Source organism: Augochlora pura, chromosome 1 (genome assembly GCF_028453695.1).
Source record: "Augochlora pura isolate Apur16 chromosome 1, APUR_v2.2.1, whole genome shotgun sequence".
NCBI lineage: Eukaryota > Metazoa > Arthropoda > Insecta > Hymenoptera > Halictidae > Augochlora > Augochlora pura.
This window is the reverse complement of record NC_135772.1, coordinates 16,546,446-16,570,619: the sequence shown is the minus strand read 5'-3', so window position 1 is coordinate 16,570,619 and position 24,174 is coordinate 16,546,446. Positions and strand designations below refer to the sequence as shown.

Genomic DNA, 24,174 nt, shown 5'->3' with positions numbered 1-24,174 from the left:
AGATTACAAAACCATTCGACTAATAACGTGACTAATTGTTGGTCGTCTTTATTTTTACGTAATTTGATAAGAATATATTTACACGACTCCATTTACTATCATTTGAATTGCAAATACATAATAGAACCATAAAATAATCAATACACCTATAAAAAGTAACATTACAAAATAGAACAGTATAAAATAAATAAATACATAAAATATAAATTTTATATTCCACCCTTTTTATTAAAATAAATTGCTTTTCGTATGAATTATTCCCCTAAAAATAAATACAAATAAAACCCCATCCCTATCGTTGTTTAATTTTCTACTCAATAATATCTACCTAAATATTAACCTTCACCTTTTATCTCTCATCTTTCATACGATTAATATTTATTACCAAAACATATAACACAGCCCTGTGCAACGCACATCGGAATGCACAAACATCTCAAGGAACGTAATTCCTCATCCGCGTCAGCCAATCGCGAGCAACCTAGCCGGTTCGAATCGTCGTCGTCAGACAATTCGGTTTCGTCGAGAGAGATCCGCCGTTCATTCTTTTCGGCAGTGAACTACTTGGCCGGAGTTCAAAACCTCGGCAAAGTTCCTTTTGGCGAACAAGTCCGGTGACTAACGAGCTGGTAGTGCGTCACGCTCCTCTTCTGGAAGGCGCCGCAACCTGTTTTTTCAATGTTTGCCGTCGCCTCGGTGGAAAGGCTGTTACACGCGCGCGCTCGCGCGCGCCAGACCGTCACGCGGTTATGCCTCTCCGCTACTACCGGCTTTTCTGGTCACTCGTTCGTATTTCATTTTTCAGGCACGGCTCGCGACTGTCCCTTAAAGTGGGACACGACTTCTGGCTCCGGCTGCCCGCGCGCTGTTAGCGACCGCTTTTAACACGTTTTCGTTGCCCGGCGTGGAATCGGTCGCGAGTTGCTTGCCGGGCCAAAAATTCGATAGTTGGAACGCGTAGGATAACGTTGTATTTTATTTATTAACATGTTGAGTGCCACGTCAGTCATCGGTGACTGACTGTATAGAATATGATAATAAACTTAAAAACTGACACTGTTTTAAGATGTTATCTAAAATTTATTTAAAGTCCAATTAATTTTTATTTAATGCGGTATTTTATTATTAAATATAAATTAATGTATAATAAATATAATAGTATTCTGTGTACATTTTATATTTTCTGACACTTATTCCATTAAATTCCTGTGCTACGCGGCGATGAACATGTTAACCCTTTGCAATTTCGACATCAAGTATAAAATAATTTTTCTGACTCATAGCATTTTCGTACTGTATAAAAAAGTGCATTTTATGCATATATAAATCAAGTCTCACAAATTCATGCAACAGTTACATTTTGAACAATTTTTTGAATTTCTGCTTTGGTGATATTTATAAAAATAATTTTAGAATATGGTAGAACAATTTCAATGGCGTCTCAGAGTCGTCACTCGAGTGCAAAGGGTTAATGCTCTGAGCGCTGCCAGTTCCGTTTTCGCCGCGTTGTTTCGTATCCGCGATTCCTGTTTCGTTTCGTCGACGGATACATGTTTAACGCATGACACAGGCGAACTTGTTCAGATAAGGCACAGTCGGCGGTGTTTGCACGGTTGACGGAGAATATTTGCTCGCGGCTAATTGCTAAAATTGGAGTACAACGTGTACGCGCGCGGACGATTAAACAGCGACGATTGTTGGCGCAAGCATTGCAATCATCCTTCGATAATAAATCTGACACGATTCAAGCTGTCTTGATGGGAATATTTAGGACCTTTCGGAAATGTTTGATCGCTGTTTTGCAACCTGTGCTGTTCCATTTTATCGATTCTCGTTCGGGAACTGCTTTTCAACGATTTTACGCGTTCTCTTCACAAGTGGTCGTTATTCGAATGCAATTCTGCTCGGGTTACGTTCCGAATAAATTCTTCGAATAAAATGTCCGAATATTACTTCGAATGTATTAATGACGATTTTTGCAAATTTTTATTCGGATAAATCTGCGAGTAAAATTTGATTTGTTACACGTTAGTCGATGGCCTAAAGAAGAGTTAAGAACTGATGGCTGGATAAGAATTATAGAACGCTATTTTATATTTATTTTATTTTTACTGTGTGAAATTTTCCAGTTGACAGAAAATATTTGTCCGATTCCGATTCGCTCGGAACGACCCCGTAAAGTTTGAAATTCGAATGAAGATGTACGGTCCACTTGCGTTAAGTGACGGCTTATGAATATATTTATGACGCGCGAAGGGTGACCACCGGCAGTCCGCGTAAGAACTCTGAATTGATGAAAGAATTCCCTTTTTCGTCGGCGGCTTTATGTCATCGTAAATCGTTTTACGCGTTGCCTCCGAGAGACCGACTGGTTCGAATAGTCACACCCAATCTCTTCCTCTCACCTTCCCTCCCTTTTCCCCTCCCTCCCTCTCTCTCTCTCTCTCTCTCTCTCTATTATCGCGATCGGAAGGGAGAGACAAGCCAAGCGGTTCTGTCAGGTATACAATACGCAGGCGCAATTATCGTCGATTAATCGGCCCTAGTCCCTCTGAATTGGGGATAACAGGTAAATCTCCCCCTTTGCAATAACGTCGCCGGTAATTCGTGTATGCATGTCCACTTCGATCATCATTTGCGCCACTGGGTATATTCTAGAATATCGGAAATTCGTGGATACTGCGTTGATTAGCGCATTTTTGCATATTTTATGTTTGGAGAAAAGATATCTTCTTGGAATTTGTCGGTTAGATGACTATGGATAATATTTAAGCATTTTTATTTTTATTAAATATTTTGTTGTGGTTATTGAGTAAAGGATGTTTCAAAATTATGGTAATTCAGAGAAAAGGTGAAGAATACTTAGGCATTATTATTTCTATTAAATAGTTTTCTTATAAGTATTGAATGAAGGATGTTTAAAAATTATAGCACCTCCATGGAAAAGGCAGGTTCTCGAGCTGATTTGGAGAAACTTTTTCCTTAGCGAAAATGCAATCCGCGGTTTTGTTCACGAGTTATTAAAGAAAAACGTTGACCAATAAGAAGCCAGCTCGATTGAGCGCTAGGTGGTTGAGCCAATCAGCAGACCTAGGCTGCTCCTTTGCTCCATATAATACCTCCACAATAAATTTTATTTTTATCAAAGCAAATATATCGTTACAGCGAATTAAAAAATCAATTTTTTTTACAGTAAAAAGTAAAAATAAGTCTTGCAGTAAAATATTAAAATAAAAAGCACATTCACGCAATAAAGAACTCAGACATCGACGGTGAAGAGGCGGCGTATGCGCGAGTGATTTCAAGGCCGTCAATTTCGAGCACCGGACCACCATAGTACCGTAAAGGGTTAACGGAGCGATGGTACTTCCAACGTTTGACGGGCGCATTGTGAAAGTGTCCCTTAGGCGATAGCGGGAATTAAGCATTAAGCGCCGCGTGATTCCCTCCGAAATTGGCGGCGGCGCGACTCCCCGTTTCGATAATGCCGCCGATAAATCGTGTATAGAGGGCAAACGCGATCGTCATTTGGTATGTCAGTGTCAGATCGTGTTCCGAAGGGCGCGGCGGAGACGGAATTACCACCTACCAGAGTTCGCTTCCTCCGCGTGTTCTATAATGATATTCGCGCTGCTGCGCGTCCGTGTTTCGGCGCCGAAAGGAAAGGACACGGTTCTTCGGTAATCGCACGCGATCCGAACTTGCCCGACGCCCTGTCACTCACCGACGCAATTTGCGTCGATTCGCTTCGTCAAACGGGGAAAGGACTTTTGAATCATTTATAGATTCCATTAACGAGACTCCCGTTCCGGGGGGATAAGAATTCTATTTGAAATATTGATACATCGGCGAGAGTGTCTTCGCTGCTTCGACGCGTTTCGCGTGGTTTTCGCGTTAACTTAGCGGACCACGACTTTTTCGACCAAGTGATAAAGGGTTGATATTGGAAAATGTTTATGTAGAATTCTTGAATTACGTATAAAAAAATTTGGTTTATTTTGGACATCAAGCCGCATGTTATAGAATTTTTTCATATTCTTCAGTCGCAAGCTGTGATTATAAAAAATGAAAAACTAAAAAATAATCGGAAAATTGAAGATTTCCGGAAAACTGAAATATGCAACACTTTTATATTAATTCCCTGATAAGGTACTATCACGGCTCGCGTACTCAATTTTTCTCAGATTTTTTGCTCGCCTGCAACATTGTCAAAAAAATTAATAACATTGTCAAAATAAATCAGCACCAAATGCAATCTTCCGCGTGTAAAACTTCCTATAGTGCGTGCAACCTTCTATTTATCGAACGAACAGTTGCTCCGGTCTGCCATGTCTCAACAATTTTTACCGCGAACACTCGAGCCTGGGACTGCAAACAAACGACAGCAAGTCAAGATGGTCGAGTAGCGCGCCGCTGGTGCTTCGTATTTCCACGTCGAGGGATTTCGTGAGCCCCTGAATAAAGCGATAACCCCCTAATTATCTATAGTACCGCGGACAGAGTGCGCGCGAGCGTTTAAGCAGACGAATTAACGTGAAACGTTTCGTGTGTCCGAAACAGGAGGTGGAAAGAACAATATAGGCCGCGGTCGTAAGCTGGATTAAAGAGCCGACCGTCATGGAGCGTTACGAGGAAGAGGCCGAGGACAGCGACAACGAGACAGACCCGGAACAACTTTTGAACGAATGGCTCGGCGAGCTGGACAGCTTGACGGTGGTAAGTCCTCGGCGTACCCGAGTCACGTTATTATTTAACAGGATATAATTAAGCCGCGTGAACGCGCGAGCGCGCGTTTGGGTTCGAACGACGCGGCGAAGAAACGGATTCGCGGCGGGGAGCGGCTCGTCGGAAAGACGGCTCCTAACGGCGGCTAACGCGGCGCTGTTGCACGCCGCTCAATTGATGTCAATTGACACGTAGCCTAACTAATTCGTAAGTAGGACCGTTCGCATGAAAAACGATGATGCGTCGTTGGTGTTCCGAGTCCGGAAAAAAGTCTACAGGGCGTTTCAAAAATATATACATTTTAGATATAGGAGACGATAGCTAAGGTCATTTGGAACAACTTTTTCCTTTGCAACAATTTTCTCCGAAGTATCGTTAACGAGTTATTAGAGAAAAACAGCGACCAATGAGAGGCGAGCTCTGCTGGCGCGAGGCGGTCGAATGGAAGAAGCCGGGGGTTCACTGGCTCTGCCGCATCGCGTCTGTGGTACTCGCTGCCTATTGGTCAATGTTTTTTTGCTAATAACTCGTTACAGGTGGCTTGCAGGCAATTTTTGTGAAGGAAAAAGTTGCTCGAAACGATCTCAGCTATCATCTCCCATTTCTGTAATGTAGATATTTTTGCAGCACCCTGTATACGGTTTGCGCTTTGACCCCGAACGTCGCTCGATCTATATTTCTCCGGATCAGAAGTGTTCCACTTACGCGAGAAGTGGTAATCGCTGTGCCTCGCGCAATTCTGGAAAAATGATTTCGTAGCAATATTTGATATTTTATGTCGAATGCATGCTACGTGCATTTCACTGGGTATTGTAAAATTATTATTTTAAATTTATTATTTTTTAGTTTATCATCCAAATAAAATTTTATAATTGCAACTTACGATTAAGAATTTTAAATTTTAATAACCGTAACGAATTATAAAATGAAACTTTTTTATATTTTTTCAATACTCATACAAATATCAATGTATCTAAAATTAAGCAAAAGTCGAAATATTCTCTGTACTATTTTTATGGAAATTTGTTAGATTTGTTATCGAAGTCACGTCGAAATGGTGGATCATATTTTCTCGCTAGACGTTCGGAACGAATTATATCCTTGGGAAGGGTCCCCCGATCGTGTATTCATGGCAAATATCCAGTACGAATTTTACGCACAATAAAACAAGACATCAATCTGCGCGCGTAATGTAACGAATCGATTTTCACGACGTGGTCGATAGCCCCTTGAGTATACACGGGCTCGTGGTACGGGGCACAATGACAGGCCGCAAAACGACAAATTGTCGACAATTGACGCGGCTGAACGATTGCAACGTGAACTTTGCCCGGTGAGCTGTTGCATTCAGACCGGGCGTCCAATGGGTTTCCACTACTTTCTGCCTCCTGGTTCCGGTTTGGAGATTGTTAAATTCAAAACTCTCCGCTCTTTGTTCGGCTCGCTACGAAATTCCGTTGCTTCGTGCCGCGGCGGCGACTGTTATTTAAAATACGAAATAACTGGTCAATTTTCTAAACTTTCAAACGCATCTGAGAAGTCTGAATTTTAAAATAGTTTCTAGTAATTTTTTATTCGATTTTATAAATGTTAACTCATAAATTAACGTTTTTTAAATATTGATAATATACTAACTCTTTTAAATATTAATAATATATTAACAATTTACCGACCTGTCATTCGGCCGTAAATATTTTTATATTTTCATAGCGCTAGTATTAAGCAATGTTTATTTTATTTATTTTATTCGTCGCGAAAGGTATTTAAGACAATTACTAAAATATTTCTTTTTCCATTTTATTATTTTGAAAATAATATTGACTACCTTCCTTTTCGTCGTTGTCTAAATATAGACAAGCATACTATTACAACATAGTTGGCAAACAGGAACATGAGTTTTCAATCGTGGGCACTCATTATGCAAATCTAACAAAGGTTGCCGCCCATCACACTATTGTCTCCACGGAAATCTATTAAAGGCGTATAATCGTCGGCTGAACGATAAATAATCCTAGCTGCAATTTCCAATCTTAAACTCTTGGAAAACAGCAACAATATAAAAGACACTTCGAGTTTGTAATTACTTCAACTAAACTATTACTAAATTACTAAATCTCAACTTTGTAGATACATTGTATTAAATACACGTTTAAATATCAGTAACAATTTTACAGTATAATTTTTTAGTATAATCTTACAATTATGCTATATTTTACCACTATAAATCAGCAAAATATAAAAATATTATTAAACCATATACAACACATTTTCATCTATCCTGTATTTCTTACAATAAAAATAGAAAATTGTTCTCTTGCACAGAGATCCGCGGTTCGTAAATTTTCACTTACGTAGACTAGAATCGATTAGCATTTATTATTGATGCGAACGAAATTAAGATCGGCGGCTCGCGACGCGTGAAAATTTGCTCGGATGTTGAAGAATACGAGCGACGCTTTCTAGGGAGCTGCTCGGCCGTATCTCCTCGACGGTGCCGCGGCGATAGATACATATACGAGCGGCGCGCGAGGGGCTCGCACTCGTGTAGCAGAAGATAGATTAAACGTGTTCAAGTCGCGGGCAACGACCGAAAGAGTTTCCGCGCTTGCACTTGCACTTGCACTTGGAGTCACAATTCCAAACCATGCGGCAGCCCGGGTAGATCGATAGCCACGCGATACGCGCAGGTGTCCATCCACGGAATTCTATAACAATAACAATTAGCTTGTTGCATCTGCGGTATGAATTTCTGGCATTAAAAACAGACGCGTGGCTCTTTAAATGTTAATAGCTCGTCAATGCTAATAATTCTGCGATGCTTGAAATTATAGGAATTACAATTGATTCAATTGTTTTATACTAGTATTGTTTTTAATAATTATTAACCGAGGAATATTAATATTCTTGACTTGTCTTATGGTTGCTCTTGGTCACCTAAGATATTTATTTATAGATATTTAGACTATTATTAGATTTTATTTTTCTCCTTAATTTTGCATATTATATATAATTATTATAGACTTTTATAGACTAAAAAGGGTTGAACATTTCCATTTGCAGTCTACTTACAAACAACTCAGGAACTAGTTAATTAATTAACCTTAATATTGAAATAAATAAAAATTTTCCAAGTCAGCTGTAAAAGAAATGGACGCTGCTACTAACAATGCAAAGCATAATTTTGATTACAAGTTGTAATGAACGTTCAACTTCGCTCCGTATTTAATATATTTAAACAATACAAACGCGTCAAACGTTTTCATTAAAAATTACATATACACAAAAGAGTATCGCGTTTCGCGTCAAAAGGGCCAATCGCGTTCGCGCAATTGCAGCGGGCGCTCGAAATAAATTTAATTGGCGGGCTGTTTGTTATTAAAGCATACGGGCAAAGCCGGCCGCCCGCGAATCAACAATTGGCAGCGCGAATTTACGGTGGTCCGGGGCGAAACCGGAACCGTAGCCCCGCGTTCCGCGCAGAACAAAACGGCGGGGGCCTGGGGAACGGGAAGTAGGATGTTCGATTATCTGTCTGGCGGCGCGGTGCGCGCGCGCCAGATCCTTCCTGTCCCGAGAGCGGAAAGGTGAGAGAGAGCTTTTGCACTTGCACTTGACGGTGCATCGGAGGTCGGTCAAGGCGCCTCTGTTCGCAGATCGATAACTTGCCAACGCGGAATGGATAACGCGAGCACTCTGGTCGGTGACCCCGACACGGCTGCTCGATTATGCCACGGACCGCGTTCGATCATTCCCGAAAACCCTTGGTCCCTTCGTGACGAAATATTACGTCACATAGGGAAGACAATTCCTTTGAATGTGACGACTCTATTCGTCGTGGAGATTTTTAAATGCCGCATATGGGGTGCGGTAAAAATAATTTTAATACAATTTTTATAATTATTAATCTTAATAATAATATTATAGTTAATAATGTTATTAGTTAATAATCTTGTAGTTAATAATGCTATTAGTTAATAATCTTATCCATTGAAGTCTGATGCGAGCGTATGACAAATTTGAGTTTCAAATGTTCAATAAAAATTTACTATTAGTGCAAAAAAAAATTAATTATATCGATATTAAAAAGTGAAACAATAAACGTAGTGCACCGTAATAATTATTATGATGCAAGCTCGGTATACTTGCCGAGAATTACCAGAATTGCATTATTTTAAGCAAAAATCTAGAGACGGTGTAGGCGTTATAAGTATTATTGTTGGAAAGCAGCGAGCGAAAATGATAGTGGAACGGTTCTCATGTTAAACGGGAGATTATTCTGTACGAATTCTGTTGCGACTCCCCTGTGACGATGCTTTGTTGCGCCGCATGTGTAAGATTTCTCGGGACCGCTGGCTTGCATAATTGCATTCCGGGTACAAAGAGGCAACTGCAACGAAGTTGTGCTGCTGCCGACGTTGGAAATCTAATAAATGTATAAATACAAATATACAATGAAATCAGCTTTAAAACTTTCAAATTCAAAAGTATTTAAACATTTCATTATTGCTTCAATTATAATGAATATCTCGTTAAAACTTCACTGCGAAATATTATAAAATTTAGTGCACGATGTTAATTATCTTTAATTAATGGCTTCTATATTAAAGATAGTGCTGTGCGCAATGTTTATAAATTGTAATGTTAATGCTTGTTTCTACATCCCAGCGCGATCTAATATCGAGAAAACGAAGTTCGTTTGCTCGAACGCTATGCAATCATGCTTTACCGACCCGATACAGTTTCCTGTTTTATCCGCAGCCAATAACGTTTTCGTACTTATCCACCCATGTGATAGCAACTTCCGCGATTTGTATACGTGTGGCGCGAATGTTCCCTCCGTGATTTAATTTTCTTTTAAATATTTAATACGATCTACTTCTATCATATGATTATATAAAACGTTTAATATCGGGATGATGATTTAATAATTTATTACTTTAGATATATAGAAGATATCGATAATTTTCCTGGGAAATAATCAATTACTAATAAACTTGTTCTAATTTCAATGAAAATATTTTCTTTACAATTTAGACGGTATGAAAGTGTAGATACACCAAAAGTAATATTTATAATTATAATTTTACTTGTTGCAACGTTTTAATAATTATACATTTTTTATTGAAGTTTTTATATAGTATAGCAGTAACCCCTAAGTGTATAGTAGCAACCCCTTACCCTACAAATAAGAATCTATATACTATAAATATTACTCCGTTCTTTTAAATTGAAATAAAATTCTGTCCCTTTCTCCACAATTTTTAATTATTAAAATAAATACAAGCACGCTATAAATACAAATTTTATATTATTTTTCAAAAAAATTACTATAACATAAAATCGTCTAGTCAACATAACTGAAAAGAAAATGATAGGGGCAAAGGATTAATCTTGATCAAATCCCAATTATTCAAGTCAATCCCCGTTATTTATACAAATAATCCTAGAAAGATTAATTGAACCGCACTGTTGCCGAAGGTCTACCTGAAATCAGATTCCCGCGATTTTATTCGACCGGGAGCATCGTCAATTTCGAAGTGGCCCACGCGTTCGTGACGCGACTCGGTCCTTGACATAATAAAGACAGGCCGAATTACGGGAATGATGAAGTACATCCAACAATAAAATAGACAAACGTTTCAAGGCATCCGGCTGGCTATTAGTATGCGGGCATCGTTATATCCGCATCCGTGCGGCTCTTCTTAGCATCGTTAATCACAACTGGAGGCTACGGCATCCTTTGTTCGGGCAATATTACTATATCCGGTTCTAATGCCCCGATATTGGGTTCCATTGACGGAACGAAGAATTTCTGAGAATCTGGCCGCTCTTACCGGGAAACGTTTCCATCGAGGTATTAGACGAATCGGATTACAGGGGACGTATCGGTGAATTGTAAGATGAACGCCGTTTTTAATGCCGCTACGAAATGCTATCGTAATTACCGAATTAGTCAATTGACGGACTGTATTGTATTGATATTGTTTGTCAGAGCTGTATATTTTATAGTTTATTATATGACCAGATATGTTAATATCTTGAACTATTTTTTCAACTGAAAATTTACTTTATTTGTCATTGCAGATTGATTGATAGAAATATGCAAAAATATGTATAATTTTATTATAAAATATTCATTACATATTAACCATGTTAAATTAATATAGTATATTATATAGTATAGTATTATAACATAATTATTAACCTTTTAAAAATGGCCTTTGGGCTTGACTTTGAAATTAACAGAATTCCAATAGGCAAACTTAATTTTGCAAAAGCATATTTATAAATAAATTAAATACATGGAGTAATTAAATTTAAATGAACAGAAGTAAAACACCTCAAACATAATAAACCTAAACATATTAAAATAACCAATTCCCTACTCATTTCTACGCCAATGTGCAAAATAACCATCTAACTAGGTAAATGAACGTTAATCCTGCCAGCAGAATAATTGCAGTCGCCATCAATGCTCGCGATCCTATCTCCCGAACAATCAGGCAAGATAAAAGGATCTCTTTTCTATACATGGCGAAGTCGTCTCAGCTGTTTCCAAGTAACCCAAGCCTCGGAGCTCTTTGTTGGCGTTTGGTCAACGGAAGAAAGAAGGTTCGGCGCCGCGCGCGAAAAAGGTACACAGAAAAGCGTGGAAAAAGGTGATCCGAAAATTGAAAGAATAGTCCAGGTAACGGTACGGACCACGTGCCCAAGGGCAGCTGCCATTTGCCGGACCTTCCTCCTCCTCCTCCAACTTCCAGCCTCCCTCGTGTCCTCGTAAGGCGATCCTCGCTTCCGCGTCTGTTGCGGGGCTTCTGTTTTCGTCAGCCCTCGGGTCAAACGAACCGTTATCAGTGCATTTCTTTACCCGATCCACAAAAAGTGACACCGATACACCGTACTCTCTCGCTATTAGCGCGATCCATCGCTCGCGTGATCTGAAACCAAATCGTTTGTCGAATGATAGTCTTTAGAGTACACTGCTTCGCACGTGCTATTGCTATTCATAGTTTTCTGCTGTGCTGCAGCGCTTTTTTGCTATACTATACTGTACTATGCTATACTAAAGTTTACTGTATCACGCTATAATATGCTATACTATACTATACTAAGCTAGCTTTGCTATGCTATATCATACTATACTATGCAATGTATACTATACTATACTATGTTATCCTAAATTATACTATATTATACTATACTATGCTACGCTATGCTATGCTATGCTATACTAAACTATGCTATACTATAGTATACTATGTTATGCCATGTTTTGCTATACTCAATTATACTGTACTGTGTACTAAACTATACTGTACTAAACTGTACTGTACTATACTATACGATACTATGGTATCCTATGATATGTTACACCATATTATACTATACTATACTATGCTATAGTTCGAGCTCCGACAGTCTCGCGCTCGGTACGATATTATCGGAGGCCTTCAGCTAAGCCTTCGAAGCAGGGCCTAATGAGCCTAACGAGCAAGACAGACAGACCTTGGCATCATAGTTTTTAAAAGAACGCCGAGGATGGAAAGTTCGAGAAGCGAGGAACGAGGCGCGGTTCCAGAACAGTGATCCAAGGCCCCGTGCCGGGGTACCTGTGTCCCGCAAGCCCAACACTCTCAACACCTCGAAAAACAGGGTAGCCGGTCCCGGCGTACATACAACGAGTCATCCTCTTTGGGTTGCAGCTGCCTCGCAGCGGCAGCACGTGTTCTCCTCTTCAACCGGGCAGGTGGTTGGCGTCGTTAAGCAATCGCCTCCCCCTCGACGACGACCGAGATTTGAACGTGCCAAAGAAAGAAAAAGATGCGGACGCGGAGAAAGAGAGAAAAAGAGAGAGAGAGAGAGACGGCCCAAGGCGGAGGCTGTGCAGAGGAAGAGACAAGGTGTTTAGAATCTTACGGGAGCAGAAGATTACCGGAGATAAATAACGATCGGGATTTTATCGGCGAGTTAGCGATCCTCCTGAAAATCGGATCGCCCCGACGACCCGGTGAAACTAAGCCGTCGGAATCAGGCTACCGATCTACATAATCGTTCATTTGCGACTTCGAGGAAACGATGCCTGGACTAATGAGCCGGTAGTGGTCCTTTCATAATATCGGAAACGAAACAATTTTTAATTTTTAACAATTTTCGAGGTGCTGTAGTTTAATGAAATTATTTGAGTCCTTTGAAAGTGAGCAAAGTTTATTTATATTGAAATTGCGATATTTAAGGGTTGCGTATCGAAAAAAGAAAAAAAGATAATATATTTAGAATAAATATATAATTTATGTTAAAATAGTAGCAGTTACTAAGTAAATAATATATACTTCAATGCTGAGTGACGAGTTCAACGCTGTCCTCTTATCACCACTATTAAAATATAAAACAACCACAAAAAGAATAGTACTACAATCTGTTAATTACAATAGCACTTTAATAACAAATCTTCCACCAACAATGGACAATTTTTTACCAGAACATACAATTAATAACCCAAAAAATCATCCCAATAAATATTGAAACAATATCCATCGGTGACAGAAGGCGAACTAATTGACTCGGGATTCGCCGTAAAACAACGATTGATATAATCCCCGCTGGCAACAATAAAAAACGTAAAAGAAGAAAAAGAGCCGAAAGAATCGTTCAGAGGAAAACGTTCTAAGGTGGTATAAATTTTGACACGAGACAACAAATGCTTTGATCGCGCCCTCGTAACATCAATTACAGCAATTATCCAATTATCCTGTCTGGAAGCGAGGCGAGGCAGACCAATCGAAAGCGGAGAAGCCCGACCGCAACGAAGACAGCGGCGGTTTCGGTAGGATTGTTAGAGTGTGGCTCGGGGCCCGGGCCGCTCTTCTCCTCCGGGGTGGACAGGGGAACACAGCCACACCGATCGGAGAGAACCACCTGCTCGCGTCGACTCGCCTCTACGATTCGTGTTACAATCGCATCGGCGAGATATATCGCGTACGGAATATCGAGTGGCAAGGGTACCGGCAGTTCTTATTACAGCTTATTAAGCGGCAGTAAACCGCGTATCCATGATCCAGGAACCGGTCACGAGAGCAAGAAGCAGATCTTTGGTATCACCTGCTTCTGCGGCCGTCCTCCTCGGGCCCCGTAGCCAGGCCTTCTCTCTCTCTCTCTCTCTTCGTTTTCCAGTCTCGGTCGCGTCTCTGCTTCTTTTTTCGCCGGGATTCACGAGCCGGATACCTTCCGAGGGCTGCTTCGTCGAGAGTCCCGTGTCACGGTGCTGCTCCACGCTCTATTTTCTACCCTTAGGCCGCGAGATGTTCGTCCTGCGCTGGCAATGTTTTAACTCGACCGCGCCGTGAAAATTCTGGAGGACGTGTCATTTGTCCAAAGCTATAAATGAAAATTCTTGACGAAGGTCTTTCGATACCTGTTTCTAGGATGAAATAATTTCTTAAGTTCCTTATACGAGCAGGATTATGTATCGATAAATCTTACTTTTGTGAAAGACTACTGGCGTGGCTTGGGTCTCGACCGACACGGTCATGCTTATCGACGCGATTGATCTCGTCCACGAGAGGACATAAAGGCCACATGGCGGAGCCATGGGCGAGCCACCCCCTCGTGTCTTGTCCACTGAGACGTCCTGTAGGAGCTTCTCGACAAGGAGGGACGAGTAGAGACTCTCTTTCTCTTTTCTTGCTCCCTGCTTTTCTGTCTTTCCCTTTTTTATTTTTTCTCCTTGTCTCTCTTTTTTCACTCTATCTCTCTGTATTCTTTATCTCTCTCTTTCTCCTTTTTATCTCTACTTTTCTCTCTTGCTCTCTTTCTCTTTTCATGTTTATTTCTCTCTATTTTCCTCTTTTTCTTTTTATGTCCATTTGTTCCTATTTTCCTCTTTTCATGTCCATTTCTCTTTTTCTCTTTTCATGCCTGTATCTCTTTCTTTCTTTTCTCATGTCGACTCTTCTCACTTTCTCTCTTTCCCTTTTTATCTCTCTATTTGTCTTTTCCCCTTTGTCTCTTTCTTTTTTTATCTCCTTTTCTCTCTTTCACTTTTTATTTCTCTTTCTCTCTATTATATATTTATTATAACATATATATATTTTGGATCTCTCTCTCTCTCTCTCTCTCTCTTTCTCTCTCTTTTATATAATATATATAGAGAAGGAGAGTAAGAGATATATATATCTGTCTCCACCTCCCCCCCTTTCTCCCACCCTCCACGGCAGACACGAGCCGAGAACAGGAAAAATGGATTTTCCTCCCCCCTCTCCCCCCCCCCCCTCCCCCCCCTTCCTTTCCCGGCCCCGTCGTCTTCCTTTCTTCGGTAAATCAGATGCAGCCTTGGCTCTCCGTCGCCGCAGCGTGCAACAGTTGGCGAGAAGGAAACATCTGTCGGTCGCGACGCATGCGTACCCCTCAGGTAAAACCGGCGTGCAACCAGGGATTCTCAAATTTTTCACCCGGGTTTTCTGGGACCCGCATCGCCGCTCCACCATATACCAGTTTCCCATCTGCGATTTTAATCTCCGCTATTCCTTTTCCATTTAGCAATTGATCCTTCGAGGACGAACTACTTTAGCGACACGTGCAGAATAATTATTTCGCTTACAATTAATTTGATTATATTAAGAAAAGATATTAAGTAGAGATTAAATTATTGGTTGAACGAATAGTGTTAATATATTATATATTTGTGTATGGAGCTGTGGTGAAGCGTTTTTTGTAAAATGTTAAATAATGATTTGAAAAATTGTAAATTATAAATTTTCGGTTAGTAGAAAATTGTTTAATTCTTTAATGTGAGATTTAATATACTGTTCGGTGGAAATATGAAATATAAAATATATATTGTATCATAATGGTTGAAATAAATCAACTGCAATTTATAGTAAGCGTCGCGACAATTTTGCAAAAATTAATATTGGTATCTTATAGCTTACTTAATTGTTAAATAATACAAAATTACTTGTCTTTTCGATATTTTTCATTTACTTTTTCATTATATCTTTGCAAATGTCATAAACGTCGTGAATGGATAAAAATCGCAATTTATTGGTCAGTAAAATCGTATTTCAAATGTATCAATTTTAGAGTAAATTGAATAAAGTCGATTAGTGTCAGAAAATCTCTACTTCCGCGTCTAACGCGATATTCGAAAGACAGGAAATCTATTAGTCCCGGAAACGGATGACTGTTCTGCGGCTCTCCCGATTGAAAAGTGCCTACATCCCGGATATCAGTCGCCAGCCATTAAATGTCTCGCCAGGAGTGATCCTAAACCAAGCAGGTGCGCGTGAACGCGCGTATTTATTGCCGTCGAACACGCGTAAAGTGCGGAATCAGTCATTAAGCAGATTTTGCAACAAAGTCTTAATCACAGGCACCGAGGCGTGGAGCGTTTCGTGCAAAGCACATCTGTTTCCGTTACAGTGGGGTGCAAAATTCAGTCAACGCTTTTTAAAATCGAGTCAGCGTTTTTTAAAATTGTGCAATTTTTTTTTTAAATTGGTGTAAACAGCTCGAATTTTTCTATAAATATTAAAGAGACTAGTTCACTGCACAATGACTGAAATAATTTTTTCTAAATTGTACTATTACCTGGAATTAAAAAATGTCGTTTTTCAATTTTTTATCCGAGCCTGTAATGATAATTTAAAAAATGCATTTGGTACTTTTTGGTAATTTATATACACGTTGAGAATTTCGTTAAACTTCGTGAAAAATTCTGATTTCTGCGATATTTAATCGTTTAAGTCGTCATAAACTATTATTACGTTATTGTAAGCTATTACAAATTAATTTTCGACTCGCATTTCATAATTCGACGACGTTGTTCCGGTGGCCTCTCGCCACGAGACACCGTCGTGGCGCCGAAGTAGGTGAACGATTCTAGAACGTTTGTGTCTCGTATTAGATTTTCCTTTCGGTCGTCGGCGAGGACGGTTTTAGAAACAGGGAAGATTTAGAACCGGATCTAGAAACGCCGTGCCACAATGGCGGGAGTTTTCACGTGCTCGTGGACATGTTCCGCAAACTGAGCTGATGAGAGATATTCCACGTGTCTTAACAAAATATTTTGGTTAAAACTAGTCAGAGAAAAAATATAATAGCGATAAAATGAAAAGTTATCAAATTGTAGTTACTTGAAATGCTACTAGAAAATATATTATTTGGAAAGAATGTTAGTGGTGACTGATGGAATAATAGTTCATAATTATTATACTGAATAATTGCTGAGATTGAATAACTATAAATAAATTAGTCTTGCATACAAATTTTTACAATGTTAAACAATAAATTGTTCTTACAAAAATTCGTATACTTTTTCGGAACGTATATTCAAGCGTTGTGGTTAAATTGTATTAAAAAGCATAAAAAAATTACTATAACAAAAGCAAATGAAACTGTTATTTATTCTTTTAATCGACAGTTTATTCTTGTAATTAATAAAATAAGTTTATTAGGAAAAAGTACAAGTACGAATAATATCTAAATAATTTTTATCGCGGACGACTAAATTGTTTGTATTTTTAAATAATATTTAACAGATTACGCCGGAAACGAGATTGATCGGTGATAATGAACGTTCCGTTTTGCCATTTATGAGGAAAACTTCATTTAGAAGTTTTCCACCGCCCGTTTCATTTGCCTGGCCAAGGCTCCCGGAGATTAATGGATTAATTATACGCTCTTGGACCATTCCATTACATGCTGTTAATGAAAACGAGCGAGACAGCGTTCTAATAATCGTATAGTAATTAAAATTTAACGCCGACGTGCTTTTCAAAGTTTCTTGCGTAAAATTTAATTAGCGCTAATCACGCGATCCGCTAAATATTACTTTACACCGGAGATTTAAATTGAAAACGCGAAATATGTTGCGATAATAATTTTAACCCGATTTTCAAAGTCTTCGAAATGTTTGATAAAGTTATATATGTATATAAATTACGTAACACAGGGTGTATTAAATTATAATTTAATATTAGCGTTTACAAGTATCAGGAAATACGAAAACATTTGACAAAATCAAATTAGATTATTTAAATATTTTATGAAGCTAGATTAATTTTTAAAAAATTGCAATTTGGACGTAATACTATATTAATAGCGTTTCAAAGAACTCATTTAATATCATCTATCAATTTTTCATTTAGATAAACAATTATTTGTATATGCTACTATTATTAAGTTATAAACCATTCTATTGACAATTATAGATTGCCTTACCTAACCTTCCTTTCCTTTTCTTTCTCTATTCCATAAAAAACTGAATCTTAAATGGCAAATTCTTAAAAGCTGCCACGATATTGTTAAATATTAATTACTGAAAAGCCTCTTTTTATCCTTTCAATAGAAACAGTGTTTACCGACGACAAATTAAGCTGTCGTGAAGACGATTAAAGTTATTGCGCAAAATTACCGTGCGAATCGATTCCGAGTCACGATGAGTCACACACAGGAGGTTTTGCACGCTCCTTCGACGGAGGGTGGCGCACCCCCCTGTTTTATGGTTGCACGGCCGCGGTATCATTATTCCGATTTTGATGCAAATGCATCGGTCACTTGGGTGTTTTGTTAGTCACACGGACTGCGGTGGCCAACTCGGACTGACTTCGTGGAGTAAATTATATAGCACGTCGTAAAGGTGCGGAAGTTGACAAGGTGAGGTGACTAATAGTCGGAGGTTTAAATAATTGAACCATTTGTTTGCGATCGCATCGAGGGGTAACATCTCTTTTAGGAAGTGGAACCGTACCCTTTTCACGTTCGTAATTTATTACAACAGTGAAGGAACCATGAATTCAACGTATAAAATATTAACATTAATAATAATCGAAATAATTTTAAATAAATGAACTTATATCAAAAAGTGAGAAAAATATATTTTTTTATTTTTATTTTATTAGGGTGTACCATTTGTGATCCTCGATTAGGGTTAATATGATTTTCCAAAGAATGTAACATGCCTCTGGAACTTATTTAATACTGTTTTTCTTTTACATATTCCTAAGTTTGGAAATATAATCATTTTTTGAATTGTTGAATTTTCTTTGGTTCCAGTTTCTATCGTAGTCAAGGTTATGTCGATTCTGAGCTTTCTCAGTTTCTTCATCTTAGGCAAACAGAAAGGCCGGAATCACGGTCTTCCAGATCCCGGTCTTCTTTATAAGCGATGATGTACAAGATAGCGTATTGCAAATTAGAAACGTTCTTCAAGCATGTATAAATGTATCCTGCATTTACGTCTGCAGAAAGTGTGATAATTTTGTTCTTAAAATCTCCTTTGAACGGCATCAAAATGCGCTGATTAAACTGGAATACTTATTTGAAAGCTTATAGTAGTCTTTATCCAGTTGGATGTGTTTGACGAATATACTCGTCATGAGGAAATAGTAATATTTTTGCTGTGACGAATATACTCGTCACAGAGAAATGGCAATATTTTTTGCTATAACGAGTATATTCGTCACGCGTAAAAATTTTAACATAAATTGCAATTCTAGTAAAAACTGCAATATATTAAATTTAAAGATACCTCGATTTATAAAACAATGCGAAGTAAATCGAACAAATAAACCTACAAATAAACCTACAAATAATTATTATAAAAAAATTCAATCGCACAGTGACTAGGTTAGGTAATCTACTCCTCACCGTTTGCTTTTTACGACACTTTTTAGACAAACGCTTTCCATAGACCGGTTAAAGGCTAACCGGTTAAAAAAGAAGCGTGCGTTTACTTGTCGCAGATGTCATCTAGAAATCACTCTCTATTTCACCTGTCCCGTATCCGACGGAAAGATATCAGCTGGTTCACGCGATCCCGAATCCTTTCTATCGTCGCTCGTGCGACAAATCCTCGAGGCCTCCGTCCGTGTAGTAGAGAACGGTTCGTGACAGGAAGCAACCGATACACCTGATCAATGGCCAGTGATCACGGGTAGGAAGCAGGAAAATAATACGTTTTTCGCGCGAGAAGCGATCGGCTACGGGTTGCCTCCTCGAACCACAGATATTCACGGACGAAAAAGGCCTTCGCTCGTGAAATTAATAGCGATATACACAACGGGATTGCATAAGGTGACAGATGTCCACGCCGCAGCCTCCAGTCGACTGACCTACATCCTTCGAACGCGATCGCCGACAAATGAGAGATGTTCTTCGAATACGATTTATCACTATGTACGAATTATCACTATATACGATTTATCGCTATATACGAATTATCACTATATACGAGTTATCACTTTGTACGACTTATCATTTTATATGAGTTATCACTCTATACGATTTATTCCCCTATTTAATACATTATTATTTATTATTATCAATACAGCAATTATTGCGATATAATCACCGCGTTAATTAGTCGTAAGCTACTCTTGAGTTATTCTTTTGACGTGGCGTCACAAGATGGCCACCGCTGAGTGCACTGTCGAATATCATGAATTATTCCATAATTACAGAATTATTGACATTTTTGAGATAGAATAGACTTAGATTGGACATTTTAGTATTTACTCATTGCAATACTATACAGGGTGTATCAAAATTATTATTAAAATAATGAGGGGTTCATAAGGCTGTTTCGAGTAATATTTTCCTTAGCAAAAATCCAGTCTGCGGCTTTGTTAACGAGTTATTAATGAAACACAATAGCCAATGTAATATTGTATACGCAATGCTATAATAGAAACGTGAGAGGTATATGTAATGTTATATAATGCTATAGTATATGCAATGTTATAATACAAGCGTCGAAATGAATTATCCTGGCCCTTGCAAGTTACTCGATACGTATAAACATTGACAAAGAATTTAAAACACAAGTAACTTATATTTATTGTTCGACAATGTTTACTTCAACATTTAAACATCGATAAAAAAAAAAAATCGAATTTTAATTCAATATATCTATATTACGTGTTCCAAGTCTTCGTAACGAGTGCAACACGATATTGCATGGGGGTTGCTCGAACACAAAATTAAGGGAACCCACAGCTCATTTCCAATGCACCAAACGCGTAATTAAGGCTCGCAAGGAAATCTCTCGGATCTCTGAAAATTATACAGTCCCGAGACGTTTCATTCGAATCGGAGTAACGAGTCGCCGTGGAACGATCACAATTGCCATGCTATTTCGGACAAGTTCAAAGTCGATTCATACGCAAGACAATGCGACTCTCCTGTGGTCGACTTCCTCTGAGAAATTCCGCGTTGCACAACAATGTGTGCGAGCCGGTGCAAGGAGGCTCGCCGGCTAAATGAGATAACCTCGAAGGATTTATTGGACGGTCTTGCGAGGAAGAGAAAAAAATGAGGAAGTATCTGAATCCGGGTGACCCAGTTCGCGCTCTTGAATTTCAGAATAGACGTTCACCCGCACGGCTTCAAGGATCTATTGTGGCGAGGCGAACACGCCGGGCCGTTCGAGTCCCGCCGGCTTTTCAGACGCCTAGACGTCAACCCCGGGCGCATATCGAAACGAGCTTCGTTATTTTTGCAACAAAAGTGGTCAGGAGCGAGTAAAGGTTCTTTTTTTTTTTGTTTCTTGTACAGATCGCGTGAAACGCGACGACGACGATGCTCCAATTATTCTATAAATATTCATTCGAGTAGAAATGCTTCGGTATGAATATTCCACGGTTGGAACTGGGTTGCAAAATGCATTATTCAGCGCCTTTTGTGTCGGATAGGTGTCCGCGGATATGGTGGAGATTAACGGATGTATAAGGTGTTAATTTGGAAATAGGAAATTTTATTGTCCCGAGCTAATTGTTAAATATTGTTGCTTGATTTTCAGGGGTGAGTAGAAATTTAATTTTCTTATCTTGACCGATTTTGTATTTTTATCTTATGATATAATAAATTTATGTGCGAAATATTTTCTTTTTTTATTGTAAAGAATTCTTGAGAATCTAATTTTTTAGCTTGTTAGATTTTTTTTGGAAAATCTGCTTGGAAAGTATTTTATAAAAAAGTAAAAATTCGTAAATAAAAATATAAGTTTGTATTTTTTTAAAATAAATTAAAATTGAGTAGCATTAACATTTTTGCCGAAAATGAGTGATTTAGTAATAATAATAATTAAAATTTCTGAATGAAAACTCTCTACACAGCTAAAAGTTGAAATTTGCTATAAATTGTTACTAAGAAATAATCTTATCAGTTAGCAAAGTTAATAAAAGTAACAATTACGTGAAAGACATCATTTATCAATCTCCATCACGATTTTCTCTTAATATTGTTAATGCATGAAAATAAAATTGTAATTTCACCTTTAGAAAAGCCTTTTGAAAATTTATTGCAGTTATTGCATAGCGCGTTCATTTGTGCTTTGCAATTCCGCAAGTAATTTGCGTTTCTCTTGGCGGATACGTTTTCTTGAATCTTAATGTTCCTTATCATTATTTATCCATTAGGCTACGCTCCTACATTCCGCTGACATTTTACAATCAACGTTAGCATTCATCTGCGTTTATCATTTACAATCTCTGAAATCTGTTTGCTATTCGCAACGAAATTAATATAGAAAGCTGTACACTTCGTTAAAATCTGAATAAAACAGTTTTCACGATTTATAATTGAATATTGATGTGTTTCAAGAGTTTTATGTGCTACGTTAATGTAAATATGTGTCACGTATTCAACGCGTTGTGCAACATTCTTGCGTTGAACCTTCGGTTACCCTATACCTTCCGGCATACTTTCCACTCGGAGCTCGATAAAGCAGCTACCAAAATTTCAACTTTGTTGACTAATCGAGACTCAATATAATACAGAGAAAAAGTCATGAAAATTAGAATTATAAAAAGAATTTTTCAAACTTTGCAGAAACATTCAAATTTGTAAATGTTTCAACAGAGAGATTTCCACTTTTATATTTGCTTCCTTACTTCACTGTAGAATATTATAAACTTTTAAAAATATCAACAATTTTCAATCAGAAATTTAGCAATACTCATTTTTGTTATCGCTAATTTATTTTATATAATCGAAACATATATACTTTCATACATGGTTTATAATTAAAGTGATTAAACGCTTAGAGATTCAGCGTTTTGCAATAGAATAAATAGAATACTGTTGATAACAAATCTGTTAAATATGAAAAATAATGGCACAATGATATCTCGATTCCTACAATTTTTAGATTACCATTTGTATATAATAATATCTGTCATGGTCGCGCGAAAGGATTTAATCTCTACGATATAGCACAAGCAGCTGTAATTCTTCTCCATTTTCTACACGCAATCCGTATCTTAATGTATACAGGGTGTACCAAATGTTTCGCAACAATATTTTATTATTTTTAATAATACTTTCAGTAATTATAGTTAAATAAAGAGGGAATGATTCATGTACAAATCACTGTTGTAATATATTTGTATAATATATTCATATCCTATACTATATTTCACATATAGTGCATACACTATACAATGAGAGAAAATAAAATTCAGCTCATCTTAATCAATAATCACTAATTATTTAAATTTCGAATACGAATAACATTTTACCTTAAAAACCTCAACAACTATTAGATTTGACGCTAAAATAATTAATTTAATAATCCTTAGGTCGTGCTTAGGGCATATAAAATAAAATAAATATATAAAATAAAATAAATATATAAAATAAATATGTGAAATAAAATAAGTCTTGTTTCTATTAAGAACATACGCTATTATTTACGCTACCCTGAAAAATATTAAAAAATGCGATCGATGCTAACATGCATCAACGCGCACGGAAGGGTTAAACGAGTTCCCGAAGGTTTCCGTGCCCAGCACCGAGAACACTCCACGATTACCACCTGCGATTGCATTTCCGCTCCCCGAGAACCATAGAAAACCCGTGCTTCGGGGGTTTTACCGTCGTCCCCCGTGCCGAGAATTCGGTGGGGCGAAACGCGGTAGCTGACAGGCAGGCGGCCGTGCCCCTCCGTGAGAGGCAACGAAATGGAGAAGATTTTGAGAAACACTGCGTATCTGTGCCGAGCGCCACGCGACCAGGTCGTCCGGTCGGGCTGGATGCCGGGTGTTGTTGAAATCAACGTGGTGGGGTTCCTTCGACGACCACAACCGGAGCCTTATGCCTTCAGTCGACTCTCGGCTCTCACTGCGACTCGAGCTGGCTGAGATTCCGTTAATTAAGCATCGACCACGACCAAGACGCGGTGGTTGCACAACAGGTGGACCCGCGAACGTTACCCAAAAAAGTACCAGTTGCACCGGCAACAGTACCCACAGTCAACGTGATCAACGTGATCAACGTGATCTCAGAAGTGTAGAAACTCGCGGGCTGAGCATCGATCTACGCCGATCCAAGCGAAGGATATTTAACAAATAACAACGAAACGTGGCTGATAAAATCGCATCTCAAAGGACATTCGTTTGAAGAGGATCGTTTGCAACAGTGCCAAACGCGTCGAGTGTTGGAGCAGTCGGATCC

General features: G+C 38.5%; 1 protein-coding gene across 2 annotated transcripts in view; it reads left to right on the top strand.

The window, feature by feature from the left end:
• The window catches only part of LOC144478781 (uncharacterized), a 232,899-nt gene that overhangs the window by 73,303 nt on the left and 135,422 nt on the right, over positions 1-24,174 (top strand). For both annotated transcript variants that reach the window (XM_078197048.1, XM_078197039.1), the window contains exon 3: positions 4,561-4,716. In XM_078197048.1, coding sequence (XP_078053174.1) covers positions 4,618-4,716 — 99 coding nt within the window. In that variant the 5' untranslated portion in view covers positions 4,561-4,617. The remainder of the gene's footprint in view (positions 1-4,560; positions 4,717-24,174) is intronic.